This window comes from Schistocerca serialis, chromosome 1, assembly GCF_023864345.2.
Source record: "Schistocerca serialis cubense isolate TAMUIC-IGC-003099 chromosome 1, iqSchSeri2.2, whole genome shotgun sequence".
Classification (NCBI taxonomy): Eukaryota; Metazoa; Arthropoda; class Insecta; order Orthoptera; family Acrididae; genus Schistocerca; species Schistocerca serialis.
In genome coordinates this window covers 114,917,109-114,943,716 of record NC_064638.1, presented here as the reverse complement: position 1 = coordinate 114,943,716, position 26,608 = coordinate 114,917,109, and the positions used below count along the sequence as shown (strand labels likewise).

The 26,608-nt window shown below is 43.8% G+C and overlaps 1 protein-coding gene across 1 annotated transcript in view; it reads left to right on the top strand.

The window, feature by feature from the left end:
• The window catches only part of LOC126457081 (chordin-like protein 1), a 672,845-nt gene that overhangs the window by 529,293 nt on the left and 116,944 nt on the right, over nt 1–26,608 (top strand). The window contains exon 4 of the mRNA XM_050093090.1: nt 8,795–8,879. Within this exon, the coding sequence (XP_049949047.1) occupies nt 8,795–8,879 (85 nt within the window). The remainder of the gene's footprint in view (nt 1–8,794; nt 8,880–26,608) is intronic.

Genomic DNA, 26,608 nt, shown 5'->3' with positions numbered 1-26,608 from the left:
GGGTGTCCATCCGAATTGACGATTCCATTTTTATGCACACTGCTTCGACAACTAGGTCACTCGGTTACAAATGGACATCTCGACATGTTATGCCACCTTCAACAACGGGATGAGATATATGTCGAGGTTTCTAGGACGACACATTTTCATCGTTTGAATGATGTAAAAGGTGGTTATAATTACACTTTCGCTATAGAAATTCTTCGAATCCATACGTGGCATACAGCAAACCAGTGCTTAACAGTATTGGTTAAAAACAGTCTTTGTTGCAATTATAGTTTTTTATTTTTCAACGACGCGTTTCGCCTTATTTAGGCATCTTCAGGTTATTTTTCTAGATGGACACGAGAGGCACCAAGATCTGCATAACGCGTTCCCGTTCACAGGAGCGAGTAACATAGTAAGATGGGGGCTCGAACCACTGTAGATCGAAAACTATTTACTGTATTCGTACCCAACTGTATAGATCGATGTTCAGAAAGTGCGCTGTAGGATTTGCGTTGTTAGTAGAGTCGGTGTCATGACTTGCCGATACTGGTACGGAACACGGATCCCAAGGGCCGAGGACACGTAGCGTGAACGGCACACGTAACTGGGATCTGTTTCGCGAACTTGCTATCCCTCCTATACGGGAGAGAGGTGTTTTGGACTCAACTGTTTTGTTGCACCATGGATCTCAAATTTACATTGCGTGTGACATCACTCGGTTACTCCGTGACGCATTTGGAGAAAACAGAATCATTGGCCGACCGTTCCAAACTGCGTGGCCATCGAGATCGCCAGATTTGAACCCGTGTGATTTCTGGCTGTGGACTCACCTGAACGACAAAGTTTATCAACGGGACACTGAAGAAGAGCGTAGTGATGGAGGTAGCCAACATCTCACCTGAGATTTGTAGAGCAAACTGTAGTGGGGTTGCAGGCTGTTGTGCATGCAGATGGTCGTCACACTGAGCATCGTTTCTAGCCTGGAATGTAAACATGGTACGCAGCTAACAAATGTTAAGCCTCTCATGTGGAAATTAAAATCTGTTGCTTTTAATGGTATATTCGTTATTTATCATTTGCATGTCTTTATAAGTGTTTCCACAATGTCTGATTGACCTACGATCTCTCGTTTTTTATAGGGCCTTCTCAAGTAGCGAAGTTTAACTATAACCACTCTATACACTCTATATTCCACGGAAATAAATTTGTATATTCAAGAATGGGCAGGAAATGACTCAGCTGTTTATTGTTGGCAGGAGTAGAAGCAGCTTACCCAAGGACGCCTAAGGGTGGGGGGGGGGGGGGGGGGGGCGGTTCGTTGAACCCATAATTTTTTTATGTCGCCTGCTTTTGCCCAAGTAACTTTCATACTACATATTCCCTTTGGGTTATTGCTTGTTGGCTGTTTTATGTAAAGCCCCCCCCCCCCCTTAGGCTTCCATGCTATAGAAAATTTCCCTTAGTAGTATGTCATATTTCTCATATCTACAACAATGCAAGTTAGTTTCTTGTTGGTTGGTATTCTTGATATTCACAACAATCGGTTTACTTTCAGAGGAAGTGATTGTTGATGTCTATCAGCTGTTGTTTATCTTGTAAACTTGCAGTGAGTTAGTGCAGTTCCCTACTGTTCACACCCAGACTTAGAAATGACTAAAAGAATACGTGACTCGTCTTTAGAAAGAGTTCTGAATGAAATTTTAAATGAAGATTCTGACTCGGGGAGTGAAAGTGAATATGAGGATGGTGTTATGGAGTATGATTCAGATCGGGATAGTGATGTGGATGTTAGAGAAGATGAAGATAGCGCAGCTTCAGGCAGTGACCATCAGGATGTTATTGTGGCCAAGTCTGGAAGAAGGTACGTAACCACACAGCCTAGAATTCCTTGGAGGTCTGTTGCTAATATAGTAAGAGAGCAGGCAGGAGTAACTCCAGCTGGTGTTTACCATTCACCTGGAGAAGCCTTGAAGTTACTTCTTATGCCTGACATAATGGATGTTATAGTAAAACATTCAAATGAAGAGGCAGTTAGGTGAAATGTTACTTTGACTAATGAGAAAGAATTGTATACCTGTATAGGAATCCTGATACTTATGGGGGCAAATAAGGACAATTCTGTCAGTGTACACGATCTTTTGCCAGACCTAATGGGTCGGCCAGTTTACAAGGGTATTATGGCAAGAGAACGTTTCAAGGAACTTATTGCAATCATAAGGTTTGATGACAAAAGTACCCACCAGCTAAGAAGGGAAGCAGACAAGTTCACAGCAATCCGTGATGTTTTCAACAAAGTGAATGATAGGTTTCCACTACTGTATAAACCAGGCGTCCACCTCACCATTGATGAGATGCTCAGCTTGTTTAGAGGGCGCTGGAACTAGTGAAATTACAGATAGAAGAAAGAAGTGCCAATGCAAGAGGGTTATCTAACCAAATTGTTCAACCAATGGAGGCTATTCTACAAAAGAAAATCAAAGAAGTGACAACAGAAGCACGTCAGCCTCCTGTAGGGAAAGGTCGGTGCCATATTTGTGTAAGAGATGCTAAAACAAAGAATCAGAAGTGCAACAATCTAAGGAAGCCAAAACATTACTGTGGACAGTGTCATAAACATGTGTGTAACACACATTCAGAAAAAATTGTGAAGTGTGTCTCTTGCCTTGCAGTAGAGGTCTCAGAGTAGTCTATTGCATATGAACACATCTGTATTTTGTATTGTAATATGTCAATTTTTTATTCACTCAATCCAATATTTATAACAATTAACAACATTTATAAACCGTTCGTCAATAAACTTATTTAATACCTGTGGGTTCGCCAACCCCCCCCCCCCCCCCCCCCTTAGGCATCCAAGTTAGAAAAAAAGGCTTGGGCATCCTTTGACGCTAAATTCAAACGGGAAGAAATTCACCTGTGGCCTTGTCGAAGTAGTCACTTGGCTTTGGCCCTGTACCGTTTAGGGAAACAAAGGAAAACATAATAGTTGGTGGGAGATTCGAAGTCCGGCCCTCCAGAATACTGTTCCATTACTATCGGAAAGCTTGTGAATCTTTCTCACTAATAACAATCACAACTGGAGAAGTCAAACGAAAAGGAGGGAGGTGGTAAAAAGTAAGTGAACTGTTTATTATTTCAAAAGTAATCGCTGTAGCTGTAAATACATTTATCCTACTACGAGAAATGCCTTCGTGAAAAAGTTTGCGGCTACCTACGGAACCATGACTGTAGCCAGGCGTGCATCTCTTCGTCCGAAGCAAATTGAAGACCAAAAATGTCTTTCTTCGGCGTTCCAAAATTATGGGAGTCGTATTGGGAGAGACCAGGACTATATGGAAGCTGTGTAACGGCTCCCAGCGAAACTTCTGTGGCACATTCGAAACAATCGTGGCAATATTCCTGGGCACGCCCACATGATATCACTGTTGTTTCGACTACGCTATAGAAATTTTGTGGGGAAGTCCTCACACATCTTCCATACAGTCCCGGTCTCTCCCCATGCAATTTACAAGGATAGAATCTTGGTTTCGTAGGCAACAGCAAACATTTTTTCATGAAGGCGTTGTTGTCTTGTCTCACAGTGGCATCTGATTGTTCCTTATATTAGACTCTACATGATATACGAAGGGAAGGCGCCAACAAATGGTGTTCCAGTAGTAATGGTTAGAGATGGAGGAGTAATACAGCAATTACGGCAAATAATAACAGCCAAGCAGTTGCACAGGATAAAGATTTATTGAAATCCTTGACCATGGTTTTGGTATCTCTAAATATCCCTTCATCAGACGAAAAATACACCTGAACAGGAAGACACCTTCATTAGCAAAAAACTTAGCACCATAACTGATATAGTAGGAAAAATTTTTTTTTCCTTATTGTGATTTCATTCCCCTGCCCCATATGGGCGGGGGAGGGCTGTCAGCGGCACAATCCACCGCTCTTCAGCCGAGTGACACGACAACTTAAAATAAAAATAAAATGTTACATACATAAGGCGAGAAAGGGGAACTTAAAACAGAATAATGGGAGAAAATGAAGGTAAAAAATAGATTAACACGGAGACGTTCATGGAGGACAGTTAAAAGTCACCAGTTGGCGAGTCTTCAAAACTCAGAAGACACTGAATGGACATGCACACGTTAAAAGTCGGCCACAGTAGTAAAAACACTCCGGAACAACACACTTAAAACCCACGTGGAGCACACACGACGAAGAATAAAATTGCCAGGCGGGACCTGCCGAAGGAAAGGGCAGAGAGGATGGAAAAGGAGGGGAGAGCATGGGGCAGCATGGGAGTGGGAAAGAAAACACTTATAACTTTAAGTAACCATGAAAATTACCAAAGCATTACAAGCACGAAAACTTTAAGTCACTTACTAAAATCAAACCCTGCAGTGCAGATATAAAACAATTGTGCCAAAGGCGTCGTCAGTAGTTAAAATTAAAATATTACCTCCATCTGTACAGCATAAATATGAAGAGTTAGTCGATACGAACACGCCATATTAAAAGTACTTAGCCTGTGAACTAGCGTGAAGAGGGTGTGGAAGCACTAGGGCAGACAGTTTCACCGAGAGAGGGCACTTGCGGTATGCGCGAGACACTCGCGCACATTCAAACCCAGGGATACATACTCATGCGCGGCAAAATTTTAGGGGTTGTGCTAATTCAAACCCTCTGTCTTAATAAATAAATCATATCAGAACCATTTAAAACACCCACATACAATAGAAAATATGAACACCAATTTGTCTATGTCCTAGTGTCAAGCAATGAAGCTTGCGCTAAGGAACACATTTAACGAGAGCTAGGGTTTTTTCACGAGAAAATGAATTTCACAAAAGAGACTCAAAACGAGGAGAGAGAACTCAATTTTCTTGATTTGAAGTTCTTTGACAAGACAACTAGCTTATACATTTTTCGTAAAAATACTTTTTCGTATAATATTATTCGCTGGAGGGCTGCAAAGATGTACGCACGAAGAATAAATATGTAAATTCGGAGGAATTACTTTTCAACACGCTCTTGCATGTTGACATCACAATTTTTTTTTTCTAAATTTGACTACATGTTGACCAGTCTCCGCCATTTTACCATTTAAGGCACCGATTGTATCGCCTGCTTTTATTATTTATTATCTTCATCTTTTTGAAACAAATTCTGTGACTGAAGAGCGGCGTACCAAGCTGCTACCAGTCCGCCTCCTTCGGGGGGAATCGAAACTCAATAAGGAAAAAAAAAATTGACCAGTACAAGTGATTTTTTTAAAGTAAGTAAACATATGTGTGTTCGTAATTTCTACCCGCCACCTTTTTCAACATTACAGTACTAGAAATCCAAGGAGAAGAAACTTTTTTTAGATCTTTTTCAGATTGTACTTTACTGCCCTTCACATATTTTATGCGCAGTCCAGTCACATTAATGTGACTTACGTTCGACCTTAATGTCCAATAACTACTCACAGGTGGCAGTACTAGCCGTGAAGGATATATAGAGTATGTAGGGAGCACACAGAAAACAGTACAGTTGTAGTCCAAATACGAAAACGGAGCGATATATCTGACGTCCAAAAGTGCACAACCATTGACTTCCGGGCCAAGGGTGGAAGTATTTGCGAAACGACTAACTTTGTAAACCGTCCGCGGACCGCCGTGGTTAAAGTATACCGTGAGTGGCAAAATACTATTATCCAAAACCGGCGCCGAGGCAGCTATGGAGTAGCACGGGTCATAGATGTCACGGGTAAACGAAGGTAGCAGAGACGTGTACGGACGAATGGACGTGCAGCTGTTGAGTAACTGACCGCCCGGACTCACCAGGGAGCTAGCAGCAGTGTCTCCTCAATGCTCGTTCAGCGAACGGTGCTGCGTACGGACCTCCGCTGTAGGCATGTGTGCGGATTACTGCGATGAAATCTGGAATTTGCGCACCAGTTTCGCATTTGGGCGTGCACTGAGTAGCGACAGGTGTCCTTTTCAGATGAACCATGTTTCATGTTGCATCGGACACATGGCCGTTGGCTTGTACGGCCCTGCAACAATCGTCAGAAATGTCCAGGTCGGAGGAGGGGACGTGAGGTCTGGGCAATGTTTCCGTGGCATTCCCTGTGTGATCTCCTCATTCTGGAAGGCACAATGGACCAAGACAAGTATGTATCTATCGTTGCGGTCCATGTCCAGCCCTACGTGCAACGTGTCACACAGCTCGCAGTTTATGTGCATGGTTCGAAGAGCACCAGGATTAGTTTACTGCACTCCCCTGGCCGCTAAACTCCACGCATTTAAATCCCCAATCGGGAAACTGTGGGACTACATCGATCGGGTTGTTTGCGCCATCTATCTTCAAACGAGAAACCTAGCACAGCTGGACACGCACTGGAGTCAGCATGGCCCCACATCCCCTTCGGTACCTTCCACTAATCTCATTGACCCTCTTCCTGCACGTCTTGCGCTGCAAAAATTGGTTGTTCGGGCTTTCGACAGGTGATCACTAGACTGTGTATCATTGCGTAAATATTAAAAAGTTTGGTTGCAGCATTGTGCAATCCTTACTGTGCTAAAGACAGCCTTAATGTGGAATAGTGAGTGTAATTTTTTTACTTCTGATATTGCAATTACGCACATTGTTTCCCTTCAGCTGCAGTGGATTATTTACGACAAACATCACGAGGGAATAAATATACTGTGTAAGCAGTAGCGAAAGTTCCCAACTCCATAATCCTTTGAGTCCTAACAATATGCAAAAATATAATTTTAAAATTTTTGACAAAATTAATCTTTGTTACCACAGTAAGCAATGAACACAAGAAGAAATTGGCAAAAAATAAATAGTCAGTTATTTTATCAACACTGTTTTGCTTTGGAATACAAGAGGAAATCTGCAAAAACTGTACTCTCAGTTGTTTTTAAAAAGTGAATAGAACTATGGCAGAAACCACAGGGGCTGAAAGGGTTAACAGACTTCTACAAGATGATGGTGCGTGAGCACCACATGGTACTCTTACAGTACGTTTTTTAGCAATGATAACTTCGTTTCTTAAAGATGAGTTATCCCAGAACATTATTCCAAGTGACATTCTTTCTTTCGCTTACGCCATAGTCCTGCAGCTATCGCAGGGTTGGTGTGGTTACAACGGATTTGGCAAGTTTAGTTTTAGGGGTGACCGGATGCCCTTCCTGCCACCACCCCGTACCCCCCGGGGTGGAATCAGTGTACCCCAGCTGTCTGTGTCTAATGTAAATCGTGAAATAGTGCGAACGTCTTTCAAATGTCTGCGACGCGTGTAACTGAGGCGGAACGTAGGGACCAGCCCGGTATTCACCTAGTGGGATGTGGAAAACCGTCTAAAAACCACATCCAGGCTAGCCGGCACACCGGCCCTCGTCGTTAATCCGCCGGGCGGATTCGATCCGGCGCCGGCGCGCCTACCGGAGTCCAGGAAGCAGCGCATTAGCGCTCTCGGCTACCCTGGCGGTTTTTTTTTTATTCCACGTGACATTATCGAATGAAAATATGCAAAATATGTCAACTTAGTGTTTTGCCTCTCCCCAAGATTTCCAGTGATTCTAAGTACAAATGTGGCTCAGAAATCTGCTGTTTACAGTTTAAATTACCTTATGAAGTTTTCATGCTAATTTTTATTTCCTCACCATGCGTTACACTTGTCATTGGTGTAGAAGCTACTTTTTCATGTACCCAGTTCGTACCTGGCCGCCGTTGTCTTTGTCGTTGTGGATCCCATGGACAAACCGAGAGAGCTAAGTTTCTTGTTATATCTATGCGGAAGTCATGCCGGTAACTGTCAATGAAATTTTGCTTTTTCGCTTTTAGTATAACTGACATCACTGAAGTGAGCCAACATCGTTTTAAAAATACTGGTGGTCTTTAGCGACAAACCAACTAAACCACAAACGATGTACATATAGTGTACCGTAAATTTCAGCTAAAATTCCACCTAAAACATAAAATACATGCAATTACACATTAACATGCTATTGTTACAATTTAAAGTTTGCAGCTCATCACAGATAAATGAAAACAATACACATTAATAGTATCAGTCACAATTGAATTATCATTATCAAAATATATACAATAGGACACGGCGTAATTTTAGATTGTTGGTAAATAAGAGATACTTAATAGAAGCTGGTTGAGGGCCGTCAGTCTTCTTCAGTTTACATAGAAACAATTCGTTTAGTAGGTTGTACTTCTTGCAAGCGAAAATAATATGGTCAGTATCTCCCGGCGAATTACTGTCACAGTCACAGTTGGCACAATTTAATAAATAAATTCTGAGTTGGAAAACTACTATGGTCAGATCTTATCCTAATAACAGCAGATATTGCCTTTCTATGGAAGTTAGAGGAGGCGTCCCATAACTATGATGGGATTCTGTGTAATAGATTCCCTCGAAACAAGATGTGAAGTTCCATACTTCTTGCCACTCGAAAACCGCTTTCTCCGCTTAAACAATTAAATTCAGTAAACGGGAGTTCAGTACTCTATGATACTGCCTTGCAAGTAACGTCCTTAACGACTTCATCAGCTCGTTCATTACCTTATATAAGAGAGTGTGCTTTTACCAAAATTGTGTGCTTTTACCCAAATGAAGGTGATGGTTTAGCCTCACTAAACACATTCATAGTAAATTGTACAAATTTTGTAAAGTGTGTCTTTCAGTCCTTATAGGAGAGTGGGCCTTGCCCTACATACAGATCCCAGAGCACTTCTAACACGATTAGACAGTGTTTAATTTGATCTGCCACCTGTCCCTCTTTGTAATGAAGGTTTATTCTGTTCACAGGGCGGACGTATGAACTGTTCAAGCCGAGCGTGCCCCGTAAACTGTTCTAAGGAAGAGAATGCTGACTGCTGCCGCATCTGTTCAGGTACGTTCTCTAAACAGCTTACTCGCTATTTCTGATATATTCGTTCAAGTCTAATTAAAATTGGTTGGCTTCTGGCGTTTAAAGTCCGAAGCAGCGTCACGCACTGTACTGTCTGCCGTGCCCCGCTCTCCACGGCGGTAGAATGTCTATGTATTGTCTATGTATTCAACAGAAATCGCGTGAAATAACAACTGAAATTCATCTACGATATATATCGTGTGGTGGTTCTTGAATTTAATGTCCCAGAAGATTGAGTTTGACTTATAAACGTCCGACGTTGCATTGACGAGCGCTCACACCCTGTATGATACCAGTTCTGCTATTCTAACTTCGGTTACCTGTCCATAGATAGGGGCTTAACGTAAAAATCCCCGATTATAGCAACGGATGCAGCAGATAAAGTCTTACTGGTGGTCCCAAATCTGCATGTGACCTCCTTTCCTCAAGTAATTCCTACAATAATTAAACTTCAGGCGCACCGAGAGAAGAACAGTTGTAAGGAATAAACAGTTCTCCCAGGTATGCATACAGTATCAAACTTTAAATGAATAGTAAACTGCAATGTATTGTGATAAATGGAAAAATAAGTCAACACATAGTCACTCAAATACTCACGTCATGTAAAAGAAAATCGCGAATTGCTGAACAGACAAATCTTGCCTATGAATATACAGTTGGAATAACTGAGTCTCGTAATATCAGACTATAGTGGCCCTCACACGCTCAGTATTTATTTCGCAATACTGTGCACAATAATATTGACATTCAGAGAGCTGCATTGACGGTTTGCACAATCTATTGAAGGAGACAGTAGAACTTAAAAAAATATTGACGTTTGTTCAATATATTGCGCAATATAATGTGCAACACACGGCAATTGCTGTCAATATTTCGTGGTTTGCGGACAAGCAGACAACTGATATGGTGGCGTCATATTACACTAGGAAATACAGATGAAAGGGAACTTCTGTTGAAATGCATTCAGGGGAGTAATTCTATTGCATATTTAATACTTATTCAGTATTAGCTATAGAAACATTGGACAAAAATATTTAAGCCCAGGGAAATAACACTGCAGTTGCTTATTTGTTCGTTTTAGAAGCTTGAGTTATGAACTGCAGAAATATATAACAACACTGCTTAACCAATCCTCTTTTCAGGTTTATAGATCGCTTCAAGCACTGTAGGAAGTGAAATCGGGCGAGTATATGATATACTATTTCTGTGTACATAAGGGGAACGAAGTTCATCGTCTCGTTGAAAGATTCCTCGTTCATCCTTAAAAAATCCTATGGTCATTTGGCTGTGCTGCAAGATTTGCTATCACATTAGTATGGCCGTGTGTAGATGCCTTCTAAGCCACTTTATCGGCTATGTCGGCTTCCTCTTGCTTTTCTTTTTGTAGCACATAGCGATTACAGTTGCAATGCACGAGAGTTCTGTATTATCGAGCGCCAGCATGTTCGCTACGAACGCTGAGTTCTAACTGACTCATCCCGGTCATAAATATTCCTGGCCTCCCACTTTCGCACAATAAATTGCCACAGTATTATTGCGCAATAAATATTGAGCGTATGAAGGCCACCTTAATTCTTGAACCCTTAACAGGTATCATAAGATTTTGTAATGTAATTGGTCATACTCCAGAAGTTTGCTATTGATTTATACAATGTTGTCAAAATTTATGAATTTTTTATTGACCTCGACTAGTGACATGTGTTTTCCAACATATGAAAGTGAAATAACACGAAATATATTAATAATCAAGGAGAAAATATAGAAAAAAAACGTAAGTGATGTCCTGAAAAAGAGGACTCTCCTACTTTTCTCAAAAATCTAGAAATAAAACTTTTAGTCTTTTATCCTCTTCCATGCCTATTTTTCTTAAACGACCAACCATCAGAAACAGAAATAAAATTGGTCGAAAATTTCAAGGATGAATTCCCATTTTAATGTTAACTTTCGAATTTTTTATATGCCACACTGCAAGCTCTGTGTAAGTACTGTTAAATATAGAGGAGAGAGCGGATAGGCGGAGAGAGTACACTGAAGGCCTCTATGATGGGGAAGATTTGTCTGATGTGACAGGAGAAGAAATAGGAGTAGATTTAGAAGAGATAGGAGATCCAGTATTAGAATTAGGCTTTAAGAATGCTTTGGAACACTTAAGATGAAATAAGGCAGAAGGAATAGATAACATTCCATCAAAATTTCTAAAATCATTAGGGGAAATTGCAACAAAACGACTATTCCCGCTGGTGTGTAGAATGTATGAGCCTGGCGACATACCATCTGACTTTCGAAAAAATATAATCCACACAATTCCGAAGACTAAAAGAGCTGACAAGTGCGAGAATTATCGCATAATCAGCTTAACAGCTCATGCATCCAAGTTGCTGACAAGAATAATATACAGAAGAATGGGAAAGAAAATTGAGGATGTATTAGATGACGATCAGTTTGGCTTTAGGGAAGATAAAGGCACCAGAGAGACAATTCTGACGTTGCGGTTGATAATGAAAGCAAGACTAAAGAAAAATGAAGACAGATTGATAGGATTTGTCGACCTGGAAAAAGCGTTCGACAGTGTAAAATGGTGCAAGATGTTCGAAATTCAGAGAAAAATAGTGGTAAGCTATAGGGAGAGACTGGTAATATACAATATGTACAAGTGCCAAGAGGGAATAATAAGAATTGACTACCAAGAACGAAGTGCTCGTGTTAAACAGGGTGTAAGACAGGAATGTAGTCTTTCGCCCCTACTATTCAATCTGTACATCTAAGAAGCAATGACGGAAATTAAAGAAAGGTTCAGGAATAGAATTAAAATTCAAGGTGAAATGTGACAAGATTGACTAATGACATTGCTATCCTGAGTGAAAGTGAAGAAGAATTACATGATCTGCTGAATGGAATGAACAGTCTAATGGGTACAGAATACGGATTGAGAGTAAATCGAAGAAAGACGAAAGTAATGAGAAGTAGCAGAAGTGAGAACAGCGAGAAACTTAGCATCAGGACTGATGGTAACGAAGTAGATGAAGTTAAATATCACCCACATTCCATTCAATCACCGCCACCAACCCGACGTCCTGGATATCTGCATAACCAAGAACCTCGATCCTGACTTACATCTCCGAACCTTTCAAGATCTCACCTCTGGCCACCTACCTGTAATCGGCCACATCGGTAATGCAATAGAACCGCCTCACCCACGACACAAAACCATTATAAATTGGGACCAATTCCACAGATGGCTAAATAACAACATTCGTCCCACACTGGACCTAACTACTACACAAAAAATAGAAGAAGCCATCGGCTCGATAACAGACAAAATTAAAACAGCGTATAAAAAAGCATCTACAACTACAATATTTCCCGAATCAAACGTTCACAATCTGCCACCACTTATACAAGATCTCAAATACCTTAAAAACGCAGCTAGACGCCGATGGCTCCACACACGAAATCCGGAAGATAGAAGACAATTAAACAGACTCAAAAAGCAAATCCATCACCGTGTACAGGAATGGAGAGCCGAAGTCTGGGAAGACCGTATGAGCACCCTACAACTCCGAAATAAAGACGACTGGAAACTAATCAAAAACCTGCGACGCACGAAAACACACAAACCGGCATTACTACACAATAACAATCTCATCTTCGACGCCTTTAGCCAGGCAGAACTTTTTGCAGCCACCTATGAACAACAAAATACAATAGAACATCAAGGAAACCTACAACCTGACATACTACAATATCAACAACATGTGACAACTATAGCCCAGAATATACGTCAGACACCTCCTCGCGATCTACCAGAATTAACCACTCTTGCTGAAATAAAAACAATTATCAACCGACTTGGCACAAACTCTGCTCCTGGACCGGACCTCATCTCCAACATTCATCTCCAGAACCTGCCAAGAAAACCTTTAGTCCTTCTCACCAGAATCATTAACGCCTGTCTAATCAACCACTACTTTCCTCAAGCATGGAAGATCTCCAAAATAGTACCTATCCCCAAACCTGGAAAAGACCTGAAGCAACCACAAAATTACAGAGCGATAAGCCTACTCCCAACGATGTCAAAGCTCCTGGAACGCATACTGCTCCCAAGAATCCGACAACCTTTACTTGACGGCAACATCATCAGACAAGAACAATTTGCATTCCAAGAAAAACTGTCAGCAGAACTCCAGATCCTTCGTATTACAGAACACATTACCAAAAACATGAACCTCTCCAAATATACAGCCGCAATTTTCCTAGACGTCGAAACGGCATACGACAAAGTGTGGAAGGACAACCTAATTACGAAATTAAAAGACCAGACCGACATACTTGAATGTTACATTAAAATGATTGACAGTTTCTTACACGACCGAAGATGTTTTGTTCAGATTGATAACAAACGATCAGCCCATAAAATATTACAGGAAGGAATACCGCAGGGTTCGGTGCTTTCGCCGACCCTATTCACCGTATCTGTAAATGACACCCCGAAAACAGAAACTTCGACAATAGCGCAATTTGCAGACGATACGGTACTCCTAGAAACGCACCGACGACTATCAACAACAATAAATAGATTACAACAACAAGTGGATCACACAGAAAAATGGGCCAAACTAAACAGGATCAAATTAAACCCGGAGAAGACAGTCGCCATAATATTTACACGCCGCCGACCACAAATCCACGACCACATTAAGTTAAATGGAACGCAAATACCATGGACAACGTCAGTCAAATACCTTGGCGTAAGAATAGACAATAAAACGCTATTCAGACAGCACATAGAGCAAAAACGACAACGCATATCAAGAACCATCCACGCAATCTACCCTCTTCTGGCCAGCAAGGAAATGTTTCAAAGAACAAAATTAAACATATACAAAGCAATAGTTATACCTATGATGCTCTACGGCTGCTCGTCGTGGGGCATAACCAGTAGAACCAATAGGAAACCACTCCAAACACTTCAAAACAGATGTTTAAAGCTTATCCTTAACGCACCATGGTGGACGAGTACAAATCGCATACATGAAGAACTAAACATGCCGACAGTCGACAGCCAAATCATCACCTCTACAAGAAGATTCATCGAGAAAATAGAAAGGCTCAGACCTACCAGACAGCAATTACAGGATTGAGCAACTGTAGAACCAGCCCCTTGGCAAAAAATAAGAGTTCCGCTATCCATCCTACAATACAACTAAGAGATGCAAATCAATAGAAAAGGTCACATCAGAACAACGAAGCTTCAATAAAATATATAAAAATACCAAGACTGTGGGCCTCAAGGACCAACAAACTGTGCCCAAAGGCTCTCCAACGAAAACAAGGTGTCCCATTTTCTCAAATAAATGGTGTCCCCAGTAAGCAAACCTACCCCGCACACTTGAGGGACCAACCTCCTCCGGAGGTAGTACCCTTGCCGACGCACAACACACACAAAAAAAAAAAAGAAAAAGGAGATGAAGTTAAGGAATTCCGCGACGTAGGCAGTAAAATAACCAATGAGGGAAGGAGCAAGGAGGACATCACAAGCAAAAAGGGAATTCCTGGTCAAGAGAAGTCTACGAGTCTCAAACATCGACCTTAATTTGAGGAAGACATTTCTGAGAATGTAGGTTTGGATCACAGCATTGTCTGGTAGTGAAACGTGGGCTGTGGGAAAACGAGAACAGAAGAGAATCGAAGCACCTGAGATGTGGTGCTACAGACGAATATTGAAAATTAGGTGGACTTATAAGGTAAGAAATGAAGAGGTTCTGCACAGAATCGGAGAGCAAAGGAATGTGTGGGAACAAAGAGAAGAGACAGGATGATAGGACATCAGGGAATGACCTCCATGGTACTATAGGGATCTGTGGAGGCAAAAATTGTAGAGGAAGACAGAGACTGGAATACATCCAGCAAATAATTGAGGACGAAGGTTGCAAATGCTACTCTGAAATGAAGAGAGTGGCACAGGAGAGGAAATCGTAGTGGGCTGCATCGAACCAGTTAGAAGACTGATTAAAAATAAATAAATAAATAAATACTCGGACCTGGTGTCCGTCACACAGACAATCTTTAACCCATATTTCGCCGATTTTCTTGGCATATAACGTCGGATATCAACATCAACCTTGGAAGGCACAAGAATTCATTTATCAGTGCACATAGTGCAACCTGGAGACTAACACTATTGACATTTCACAATAAATCTGTAAAGTATGTTTGACACTACTGCAATGGCATGTTCTTTTTCCTTTCTGCTTTCTAATTTGGGTTTTGAAATAGAAGGACTGTCGTTATGAACAAAATCTTATTCATATATTACTGTGAAAAGTAATACACCGGTTGCAACCATCGAGAAAGATTATCAGTGGATTCATTATAACGTTTGTAATGAATACAAGTAATCCCATAAAATCAGTTCCAGAACTTCAGAATCATGTACAAAACATACGTTATTTTGAGAGTGCTTCTATTTTATCGCTGTAGAATGTCATCTAAATGTCATGAGTAAAATGTAGGTAGCATAGTTGTTCAGTATCTGAACTCCTACCCAAATTATTAGCCATAAGTTGCAGATCAGGACCCTGCAACACAAAGTTATATTGTCTTGTTCTGACATTAGTTGGCGGTTGAGCTTTTCATCATTTGAAGCAGTTTCCCCTACCCCAGAAATAGGAATCACAGCGATATTTCTATTTTTTCCACCATATCCAATTCCTGCTTTGAATTTATATCATCACCACTTCCTGTCTTGTAATCTGGACCAATTTCTTCCAAATACGGGAAGACAGTGTAAATAATAATCATACTATATTACACAAGAGCAATCGCAATAAACATGAAATGTTGATAAACATCTCGACGAATAATAACCCCCCATCGTACGTCTGCGTGACGTTGTGGCGACTTTCCTGTGGATTTACTGAAGATGAAACAGTGCATCGGCACCCCACGTTTACACAAGGAAAATCACACACCGGCTGAAAGGTGAACGGAATGAAAAGGCGAAACGACTCCGGAAAGAGGAGGGGGGGGGGGGGGGGCGTCCGCCAAGAAGTTTGGCAGCTGTCTCACAAAAGTATGGCGCCAGTTAAGAGATACGAGAATCAATCAGATCTAAATTCTATCAGGTATTCTGGCCTTGCGCAACTAGAAGTATTATGCCAGTCAGGAAGGGACGCAATTTTAAGACTGTCTCTAATACATTCATATATTGTTCTTCGTTTTGGAGAAAACATCGGCAGGTCTGTTGTGTAGCACTGCTTGCTCATTGATGACTGTTTGGCGCCTGCACTATCTCCACGTAGGCCGTCCGCAGCTCTTGGTCTAGTGGCTGTCGTTGCTGCCTCTGGATCACTGGGTCCTGGGATCGATTGCCGGCCGAGTTGGGGATTTTCTCTACCCGGGGACTGGGTGTTTGTGTTGTCCTCGTTATATCATCATCATCATCATTCGAGACAATGGCTAGATTGGACTGTGTAAAAATTGGGACTTCGTACTGGCGCTGATGACCGCGCAGTTGAGCGCTCCACAAACCAATAAAATGTAAATGTAAATGCAAATGTCCTGTGACTAGGGCCTCCCGCCGGGTAGACCGTTCGCCGGGTGCAAGTCTTTTGATTTGACGGCACTTCGGCGACTTGTGCGTCGATGGGAATGAAATGATGATGATTATGACAACACAACACACAGTCCCTGAGCGGAGAAAATATCCGACCCAGCCGGGAATCGAACCCGTGAATTCTGTCGCGCTGACCACTCAGCTACCGGGGGCGGACCCCACAAACCAAACATCATCATCATCATCATCATCATCACTTTGGCCAGCCGGCTACCACGTTCCCCAGTATGTAATGCTGCGTTGCGAGTCGTACACTCTCTGATGATGATGTGAAATATGTTTGTTCATAAACATTGATAAAATGATTTCTGCCCATTTGCTAACGCTCTTCCATCACACAGCAAACGTTTTCAATGCATTTACGTAGCTTTCCCGCTTAAGAGGGGGGGATTATGTGGTTGAACTGCTATCTACCTGAGGCGGCTTAGCAACTGATAAATTTATTTTTTCACGTTCGTTATCACTCAAACGCTACCTCCTAGCGAGCTTCCGATGGAATTATTCACTATCCGGTGCACTATTACGCCCGCCATGGAGAGTCGTTTTGAGTCGCATCCTATTGCCAGGTGGACTGGGAGTCTCAAAGCGGTAAATTAAACTAATTGCAGAGGTTCTCCGTCTTTGTGTGCTTCGCCACCTTACCTTCGCGGAAAATAATTATTGTGTCATAAACGTATAATGTGTGTGTGTGTGTGTGTGTGTGTGTGTGTGTGTGTGTGTGTGGACCACCAGGCTTAAAATCTCCATCGGACACACGGAATACCGTCAATAGTGTTTCAGGCTTCAGATGATGATTCGCTAGTACAGCTCATGGTGTTGTTGATCAGGAACTGCATGCGTACCCGCTCCGCGCCTTGCCGGTCAAGTCCTAGCGACGAAAATTTCTTGCATCATCGGGATTCGATCCTGCTGCCTGTGACTCGAGCGCCATCGCACAGATAAGCATGCGTTAGCGACCTTGATTGGCGGTCCTTGCACGGGACATGAAAACGCACGTGGACGAGGAATCGGTGGCGTCACAGAGTGGAATTCCACGTACTATACTCTGGAGCGTGAAATAAAGAATTTGGCATGTCAGATTTTTGGCTCTTGGAGAAGAACGTCGCCGGTGAGACGGGACACCGTCTTACGTTACAAGCAGAACATGAGATCTGCCATATTGCGTGGCGTCAAACATAGTATTGGGTGGGTTTTTCTTTTTCATAGAGTACATGATATGAATATTATAACTTCAGTGCTACAACAATGTGCTGCTTCAGTGATGATCTATCAAAAACGCGTCTTTTTGGTACAGTAAACGTATTAAACAGTAAATAGTGACGTTTGCAGATACAGTCTTTGCTCAGTGTGCGCCATTTATTGAGGTTTCGTCGCCACATGAAAGCTGTAGCGCAGTTAATAGTGTTGTAAGTTCTGAGGCGACGAAGAGAACAGTAGTAGTACTTTTGCGTTCACCTCGTTCGAATTTTTTTTCGCGTTTTTTTTAGAAATTCTGGGTCTTTCGTATTCATGTGATACAGGTATTATCTTAAAGGTCGATGTTACGTATTACAAATAATGTACCCGCTGCAACTTTTGCACCGGCCATTGTGGCCGAACGGTCTTAGGCGCTTCAGTCTGGAACCGCGCGACCGCTACAGTCGCAGGTTCGAATACTGCACCGGGCATGGATGTGTGTGTTGTCCGTAGGTTAGTTACGTTTAACTAGTTCTAAGTACTAGGGGACTGATGACCTCAGATGTTAAGTCCCATAGTGCTCAGAGCCATGTGAACCATTTGCAACTTTTGCAAAGGCCACGGATTGAAATGTGGGCCCTGTAACTTTAAGCCTGAACGTGACTGCCAGTCTATGTCTGAAAATGGCACTAAGCACTATGGGACTCAACATCTGAGGTCATCAGCCCCCTAGAACTTTGGACAACTTAAACGTAACTAACCTAAGGACATCACACACATCTATGCCCGAGGCAGGATTCGAACCTGCGACCGTAGCGGTCGCGCGGTTCCAGACTGTAGCGCCTAGAACCGCTCGGCCACACAGGCCGGCAAATCACTATGCTTTTTGTTCACGGCTATTAAAGCTAACCTTTACGAGCAAACTCAAGGGAGAAAATTTTCTGTTTAGCTCTAAAAGTAAACTGTAATTTCTCGTTATCATTGTTTACCTGAAACTATCCTCACGCAGCCTACACTAACTGTCACGTTACCAACTGATGAGCAGACCTGGTTGGCATTTGGTTGCAGATTATAGGCGACACAGGCGTATTCCAGACGAAAACGAAATGATAGGTGGATAAATACGAGCAAATAAATAAGTCAATAAATGTTAAATGACGCGAAAACAATTAGAAACATAAAAATTGTAATTAGACTAATTAACTGAATAAAAATAATATGATCAAAATGTTTTGGTTAGATTTAGAAACCCGTTGTGAAACCCGTTGTAATTGATGAGGTTCGAACCGACGATCTTCTATGTACGAAAGTAATGCACCGCATTTTTTTCTCAGCCCCAAACAGTGCTACGAGTGCGAAACGTTACGTACGTATTTTTTGAAGTCTCCTGAGTCTGCACGCCAGGTTTCCGTCACTTGCGACAGATAGTGTAGCTGCAGGACAGTTTTAAAATGGTGTCTGGTGATCATGTACGTTACAAGCAACGTGCCGCCATTGAATTTCTCATTGCAGAGAAGAAAACTGTGGGGAATATTTTTAACGCTTGTGCAAGTTCTATGGAGCATCTGCTGTCAACAGAAGTACAGTTAGTCACTAGGCACGTAAGATGAGTCCATGAGAAGGCGGTTCGGCGGAGCTCCACGATTTGCAGCGGTCGGGGAGACCATCCACGACTGTCACATCTGACATGTTGCAACGAGCTGATGTCATTCGCGAGGACAGACTCATGCGTGGACGATGAGGAGGTGATTCGCACAGCGAAGCACTGGCTGCGCCACCAGAACAAGGATGGTACCGACAGGGCGTACACGCCCTTTTTTCGCACTGAAGGAAAGCTATAGAACGGGATGGAGATCACGTGGAAAAATAGGATGTGTAGATAAAACAACATTCTTTCGTTTGTGTGATTCTCATTGTGCTCAATAAAGAATTGTTGAAAAAAAAACTGCGGTGCATTACTTTCTGGGCAACCCTCGTACCACACTGATACACTAACCACTGCGCTACACCACATCGCTGTGTGGAGTATTTATACGAGGGTGAGTCAAATGAAAACCTTAAATTTGTAACAAGAAATCGAAATTTTGCGCCGTTAACCTGTAAGCTGCTAAGCGTGCTGCAAACTGCGTGCAGAATGGCCTGTAGGTGGCAGCATTGTGCAGATACACACAAACCACTGCAGTACCAGTATAAAGATGGCCGCTCCACTTGCGACTTGCACCAGGGAAGAACAGCGTTCTGTTATTCGGTTTTTGCGTAGTCAAGGTGTGAAACCTATTGAAATTCATCGACGAATGAAGGTTCAGTACGGTGATGCATGTTTGCCACTGCAGCAAGTCTACGAATGGAGTAGGAAGTACGCAAATGGTGTGACTTCAGTGGAAGATGCTCCTCGTCCAAGTCAGGCACAACGAGTTGTGACTCCACAGAACATTGCAGCAGTTGAAGCCATAGTGAAGGAAAACCGCCGAGTGACACTGAATAACATTGCAGCATGTTTACAGTTTAGTCATGGGTCAGCCACACCACATTGTGCGTGATGTGCTTCAGCTTTACAAAGTGTCTGCAAGATGAGTGCCACGGCAGCTGACCCCTGAAATGAGAGAACGACGTGTTGATGCTTGTGAAGAACTTCTTCGGCGCTTTGAACGAGAAGGTGATGGCATCGTTGCAAGAAACGTTACTGGGGACGAAACCTGGGTTCACTTCCACCAACCGGAAACGAAGAGAGCGAGCAAGGAATGGCGCCATTCCTCATCACCAAAACCAAAGAAGTTTCAAACAGAACCATCAACAGGGAAGGTAATGCCGACTCTGTTTTGGGACGAAAAAGGCGTCATTTTGGAGCATTACATGCCTAGGGGGACCACTGTCACCATTGCATCATACACAGATGTCCGAAAAAATCATCTGCGGCCTGCAATCAAACCAAAGCGACCGTGGATTGCTGTCAGCAGGTGTCCTTGTGCAACATGACAATGCAAGGCCCCACACTGCCCGTACAACAGTTGCAACAATCACAGACCTGCATTTTTTAATGTCTTCCTCTTCCACCATACTCACCAGACCTTTTTTTTTTAAATAAAATCTTTATTAACAAACCATTATAATTATACAAAGTTAACCCACTTCCTTAATTCATTAGTGGGTCATAACACTTATACATTTATACTAACTTTGCAGCAAGTTTCAGTTTTAATAAGTGAGCTACAGTTATTGTTTAACAATCAATGGGGCATCTATTATGTAACATCTACAGTTTATATCTAATTCCTAAAACTAATTTATATATTCTGCAGCGTCACATGTGTGCCAGTGATAGATATAAACCAACTTTTAATCTGCCTTGCTCTTCGAGCTAATCCCGAAGAGCATGCCCCTGGCACTGGGCAGGGCTCTATGTTAAATTCGCTGCAGTTCCTAACGTAATTTCCTATAAACTAAGTCCTACAAACTAACTTATCCTACGTCATATCGGGTGTGTGTCACAATCGGTGGTGTTGATCCCTACTCCCCCTAATCCTGCACGTGGCGGATTCCAACTGAGATTAAAGTCGGCCGGTCCACGCACAGGCGGCATGGGAATAGGGCTCAGGACGCATCCGGTGGTTATTGTCTTTATTATTTAGTGTATCTCTCTTAAGTATTCAGTTAGAACTTTTCGCGATACCTCGTTAGCTAATGTGTTTAAGGTCTGAAAAGTTTCCTCTCGTCTAAGTAGTTGATATGTGTCACAGTTGGGTAGTCTGCCACGTAGTGTGTTTGCGACATCATTGAAGAGGGGGCATTCGTAAACTACATGTTCGGGTGTACCCTCCGGATCGCCACAGTCACACGCTGGTGTAGCCCTCTTCCCAAATCGACATAAGTATGTCGGGTAGGGTCCATGGCCAGTGGATCAGACCTCGTGTGGGCTCAAAGTATTTCACTTCCAGGCGTTCCCTTACATCAGGTATAAACTGGAAAGTTCTGCGTCCAGCTTCTTCTACCTCCCAAGACTCCTGCCAGATTTCCTCCCCTCTCTTCCTTATTTCCCTTTTATCCCCCACCCTAATACCCATGATATCTGCAATCTTCTCATAATTTCCCTTTTTGGCCCAATACCAAGCCGGCTGTTCTCTTATCTTTATGTCCAGAGGACAGAGCCCCATTATGACTAATAGCCCCCCCCCCCCCCTGGAGATATTCTGTAGCCTCCCACAGCTCTTAATACCATGCTTCTCTGGACTCTTCTCACTGCCATGGCGGGCACAACCCTCGCGAGCCTGTGCGCCCAGACTCCCGAGCCGTAACCCACAACTGAGGTTAGGATGCTATTGTGGTAGAGTTTAATTAGGTGTGGAGGGAGATTCCATCTTTTATGGCCTATTGAAATGAGGTTATTTAATATCTGGGTAACAGCATCAATGTGTTTTCCGAAGCTCCACCTCTCATCAATGATAATTCCTAGATAGCGTGTCTCTCGTCGTCGGAGAACTGGTGAACCGTCAATTCTGACTGTCGGATTTCTGATGAGATGTCCTTTTAGCAACAGGTAAGTAGATTTGCTGGGGATATCGTCATTTTAGTCGTATTGCACCACTGTTGGAGTTTGTCTATAGCTGTCTCTATTTTTGGTTCAATGTCTTCGCGGCTACGGCCGCCAACCAACAGGAGGAGGTCATCTGCGTAGGCTATCACCTCTAGCACCTCATCACTTTGTTGTAGTCTGTCTAACAGAGGCTCCATATGGATGTCCCAGAAGAGGGGTCCTAAAACGGAACCTTGGGGACATCCTTTGGTAATTGTTTTTTCCAACTCTTTCGCTAGGGGATGATAGCCAGAACTCCAGATCCTTGCAATGGCTCCTCAGGCAACCGTATAGCGGCCCTGGACACTCTTTCTCCCGCAAGCAGGAGAAGAGCGAAGGCCACCACAGGTTGTCGAAGGCGCCACTGGTGTCAACCATGATGCCAACCACGTATTTGTGCGGGGTCGAGCTGCAGACCTCAGCTGCCAGGGCGATTGCATCAGATGCCGACCGCCCCGGCCTGAACCCGAACTGCCTGTTGCTCATCCCGCACAACACCCGGTGTGCTGCCAATCTGTCAGCTAGCAATTTCTCCAGTATTTTACCGAATAAATCCAGCAAGCAAATCGGCCTGTATGATTTCACTTCCGCGGGGACCTTGTCTGGTCCTTTCTTTATAATGACTACGTTTGCCGTTTTCCATTTCTTTGGGAACTTTCTTTGTCTAAGGCATTCATTGTATAGATGCGTAAGTGGCGCAGTCAGCTGAGGCGCCAGGAACTGCACTACCTCCGCCACAATGCCGTCTGGCCCAGGTGCTTTTCCTCTTTGCAGTGATCTTATATGGGCTGCTACCTCCTCCTCTGAAAAGGGGTAGACAGCCGTCTCATTAATGTATTCTTCTTGATCTTCATCTCTCAGTTGCTTCTGCCCCTCTGTCTCCCCATCCGCATTGTCGTCAGGGAACAGGGACCAGAGGAGGACCTCTGCAGTCTCCTGCCAAGATTCCGTCATCATGTCCCCGTACCTGACTGTTGATAGCTCCAGAGGAGAGCGGATTTTTTCTCTTACCAACTTATATGGAAGCCCCCATGGGCCCATGACTAGCTGGTTGAGCACGAAGTTTTCCCAGCTTCTCATCCTAACTTCACGCAGTTCCTTTTGGAACTTCCGCTTTTCCTCCCTATATAGCAACTGCCACCTTTGTCGTTCCTGCCAGACGACACTGCGCTGGTAGTGCCTCCTCAGCCTTCTGACAGACTGACGCAGTTCTCCTAGTTCAGCAGACCGTGGTGACGGAGAGGCCGCCATGGCCCTCCTCCTAGTAGGTACAGCTGCCCTCACCGCTCTTGTCACTGCATTCACCAGTTCCTCCGCTCTCTGTTCTACGTCCATGTCCAGATGCATGTCACCTTCCGGTAATGAAGGAATGTCACACTCCCTTGCTAGGCGTTCCCAATCGGCTCTTCTGTAATTTAGTTGTACCTCCCACCCCATGGCCCAGCGGCACTCTCTTTCTCCTAAGGTGAAAGTTATCAAGTTGTGGTCGCTTGTGGTGGCGTTATCTGTAACTCTCCAGTTTTGAATATTATTGGCTGTGTTTGGTGTTACAAGAGTGACATCAATATTTGTGCCCTGTCCTCCTCCTGCAGCGTAGGTAGGAGGATTGTCAGGCCTGTTTGCTACCACAAGTTGTGATGCCATAATGAGTTCCTCGACTTTTTCACCATTTGCATCTCTTGTGCCACTGTACCACAGGGGAGATTTAGCATTAATATCGGCTATTATTACAACTTTTCTTCCCCGCAACGCCGTGGTAATTCTCGCTAGGTGGTCTATGTACTGTTCTATGTTATCACCATACTGGAAATACATGTTTATGAGAGTAATGGTTCTCATATGGGATTGCAGCTCCACGACGTTACAGTGGCTAGTTGTAAACTGTGAGAGTATGGTGACTTTCAAAAGTTTGTTTGTAATTATAATCGCCGCCTTCGGGTCATCCCCTCTGCTGACTATTTGCCAGCTTGCGGCAGCAAATACGATTTTCCCAGCCAGGGAGTATGGCTCCTGTAGACAGAGTACATCTAGTCTCCTCTCCTCCACCTCCCTTCGGAGCTCCTGCATTACGAGTCTGCTGTTATGAGTGTTAAGTTGTCCAATATTTATTTTTGTCATTAGGGGAAGTACGTATGTATTCGGTCATGTGGCCAGGTCTTACTCCAGTCGAACGCAATTCGTCCATGTGCTAGTACTGATTGTTGGTAAATGTCGTCAAGTTCAAATTTCTCACCTCGTCTTTCGAACACTTTCTTGAGCAGGTCTCGCAAGGCTCCGAATTCGGTGGGGAGATTCACTGATTTTAGCTGGATTCTGTCAACAGCCTCCATAACCGAGAAGGTTATCTTCCTGCCGTCTTCATGTCCTACACGGACCACATGTCGTAAGGCAGTGGTCAGGGTAGCCGGCTGCTCCAGTCTAGATAGTTGCATGGTGTACTCCAAGTTGGGGTACACCCTTACCGGATCGACCGGTGGTAGTCTCACTATTGATGTGCTTTGTAAAGTAGAGCTCGTGCTTGAGCTTGTCACTATGTTTTCTTGAATTGGTTGTTTGTTCGTGTGGTCGTCTTTAGTAGTTGCCACAACCACAGGATGCCCTTGCCGTTGTTGGTGTAATTTCGGCTTTGTTCCCCGGCTTTCAGAGGAGAGAGTTTCGGCCATGAGGGGGAAGTTAGTTTGTATGGCTATGTCCATTGTTGGGAATTCAGTTTGTATGGCTTTGTCTTCTGTTTCAATTTTAGCGGCGCCCGAGAGCGACCTCAAAAAATCCTTGAATCTATTTGCCCTCATGGCGTCCCTCCTCCTTTTGCTCGGGGACTTTCGCTTTGGCATCCTGTTCGGTATGCCGGGCTCAACCATAATCAATTCTAGAGATTAATCTCTGTTCCGGCATTCTATATGTCGGGCAATTCCTGCCTGTGGCTCCGCAAGACTTTTTTCCCCGATTTCTGCATGATATGCAAACTGCCGCCGCCTTGCAATCTTTGCGGCTATGACCGTTTTCCCCACACTTAGTGCACGCCGGCTCCCTGGTGCACAGCCTTAAGATGTGGTCCAAGTCACCACAGTTGTGGCAACGAGGTACCACGACATAATCTCGTGTATTGATGGCATGAAAACCAACATATGCCAATTGTTGTTATATTTCTCCAAATTGGCGCTGTTTCTTCGGCGACGTGATGAACAACATCACGACCCCGTGGCCTAGTCTTAAATTTCAACTTAAAGCAACTCTTAAATTCTTCCTCGTTCGTTCCGTCAAAGTTTTGCTGTCTGATTGTTTCTGAAAGTTCATCATTTGTCATAATCGTGGGAACGTCGTATAATATAACAAGAGAATTTCTTTTCCTCGGTGGTTCACATTTGACCACCGAGTTCAGTTTCTGGTTGTTCAACAGTTTGTCTTTGTCCTGATCAGAGGCAACTTCGACAATTACGGAGTTTCTGCTTGGTTTTATCTTTTTAATTCTAATTTTGTCTTTTACAGGATCTATGTTTTATGCGAAAAGTTTCTGTATTTTCTTAACGCTCGTGTCCTGTCCAGGCAGTGTCCTAAGGAAGACTGCTGTGTCTGTTCTCTTTGTCATTTTATCAATTGTGTCTCTCGTCGTGTTTTGTGGGCGCTTAGTGGGTGCTTGCGCGGCCACGGCCGCCCACGTCTTTGCCGGTTGCCTCCTTAATCTTTTTCTTTTTCTAGTTCTTCAACCCTGCCTTCAAGTTTAGCGTGGGCAATAGCCCATGCTGCCAATTCATTTTTGGTGATGGCAAGTCCAGCTTGGCTTATCTTCCCATTCTTTATTTGTTGCTCCATGAGCAACGTGATTCTAGAGTGTCTCTGCATCACTGACTCATTCTCTGCCTGTCCCTGCCCGTCCTGGGGAGAGGGATCAGGCGCAGCGGAAGCCCGTTGAGGCGCACACGAATCACTCGTTTCATTTGTGGCCATCTCTTGCCCCGGACCGGCTCCCCTGGCATAGGGGGGGGGGGGGGGGGGAGGACTTCTGCAGCTCGCCCAGCGACCTCGCCCCTAGGTCAAGGGCACTTCCGAGCTGCCGGGTTCAGCGCACCGTCGCCAGTGCACTGGTCCCCCTCGGTGACCCCGTCATCGACGATTTCACGCGACGCTCCTCGGCAACTGCACCCCGCATTCTGGAGAGGCGGATGCATCTCTCGCCCTTCGCCGCCTACTTGCCCGAGTTTCCACCTCTCGGCCAAGGACCCACTCCTACTCAGGTGGCGGGCCGGTCCCCCAGACGTTCGGCGGTCTGGACCCATCTAACCTGGCCCAGGCGATGCCACCACCTCCTGGGTTTGGCAGAACACGCCCCGGTTGCCCAGGGGCGCGGCG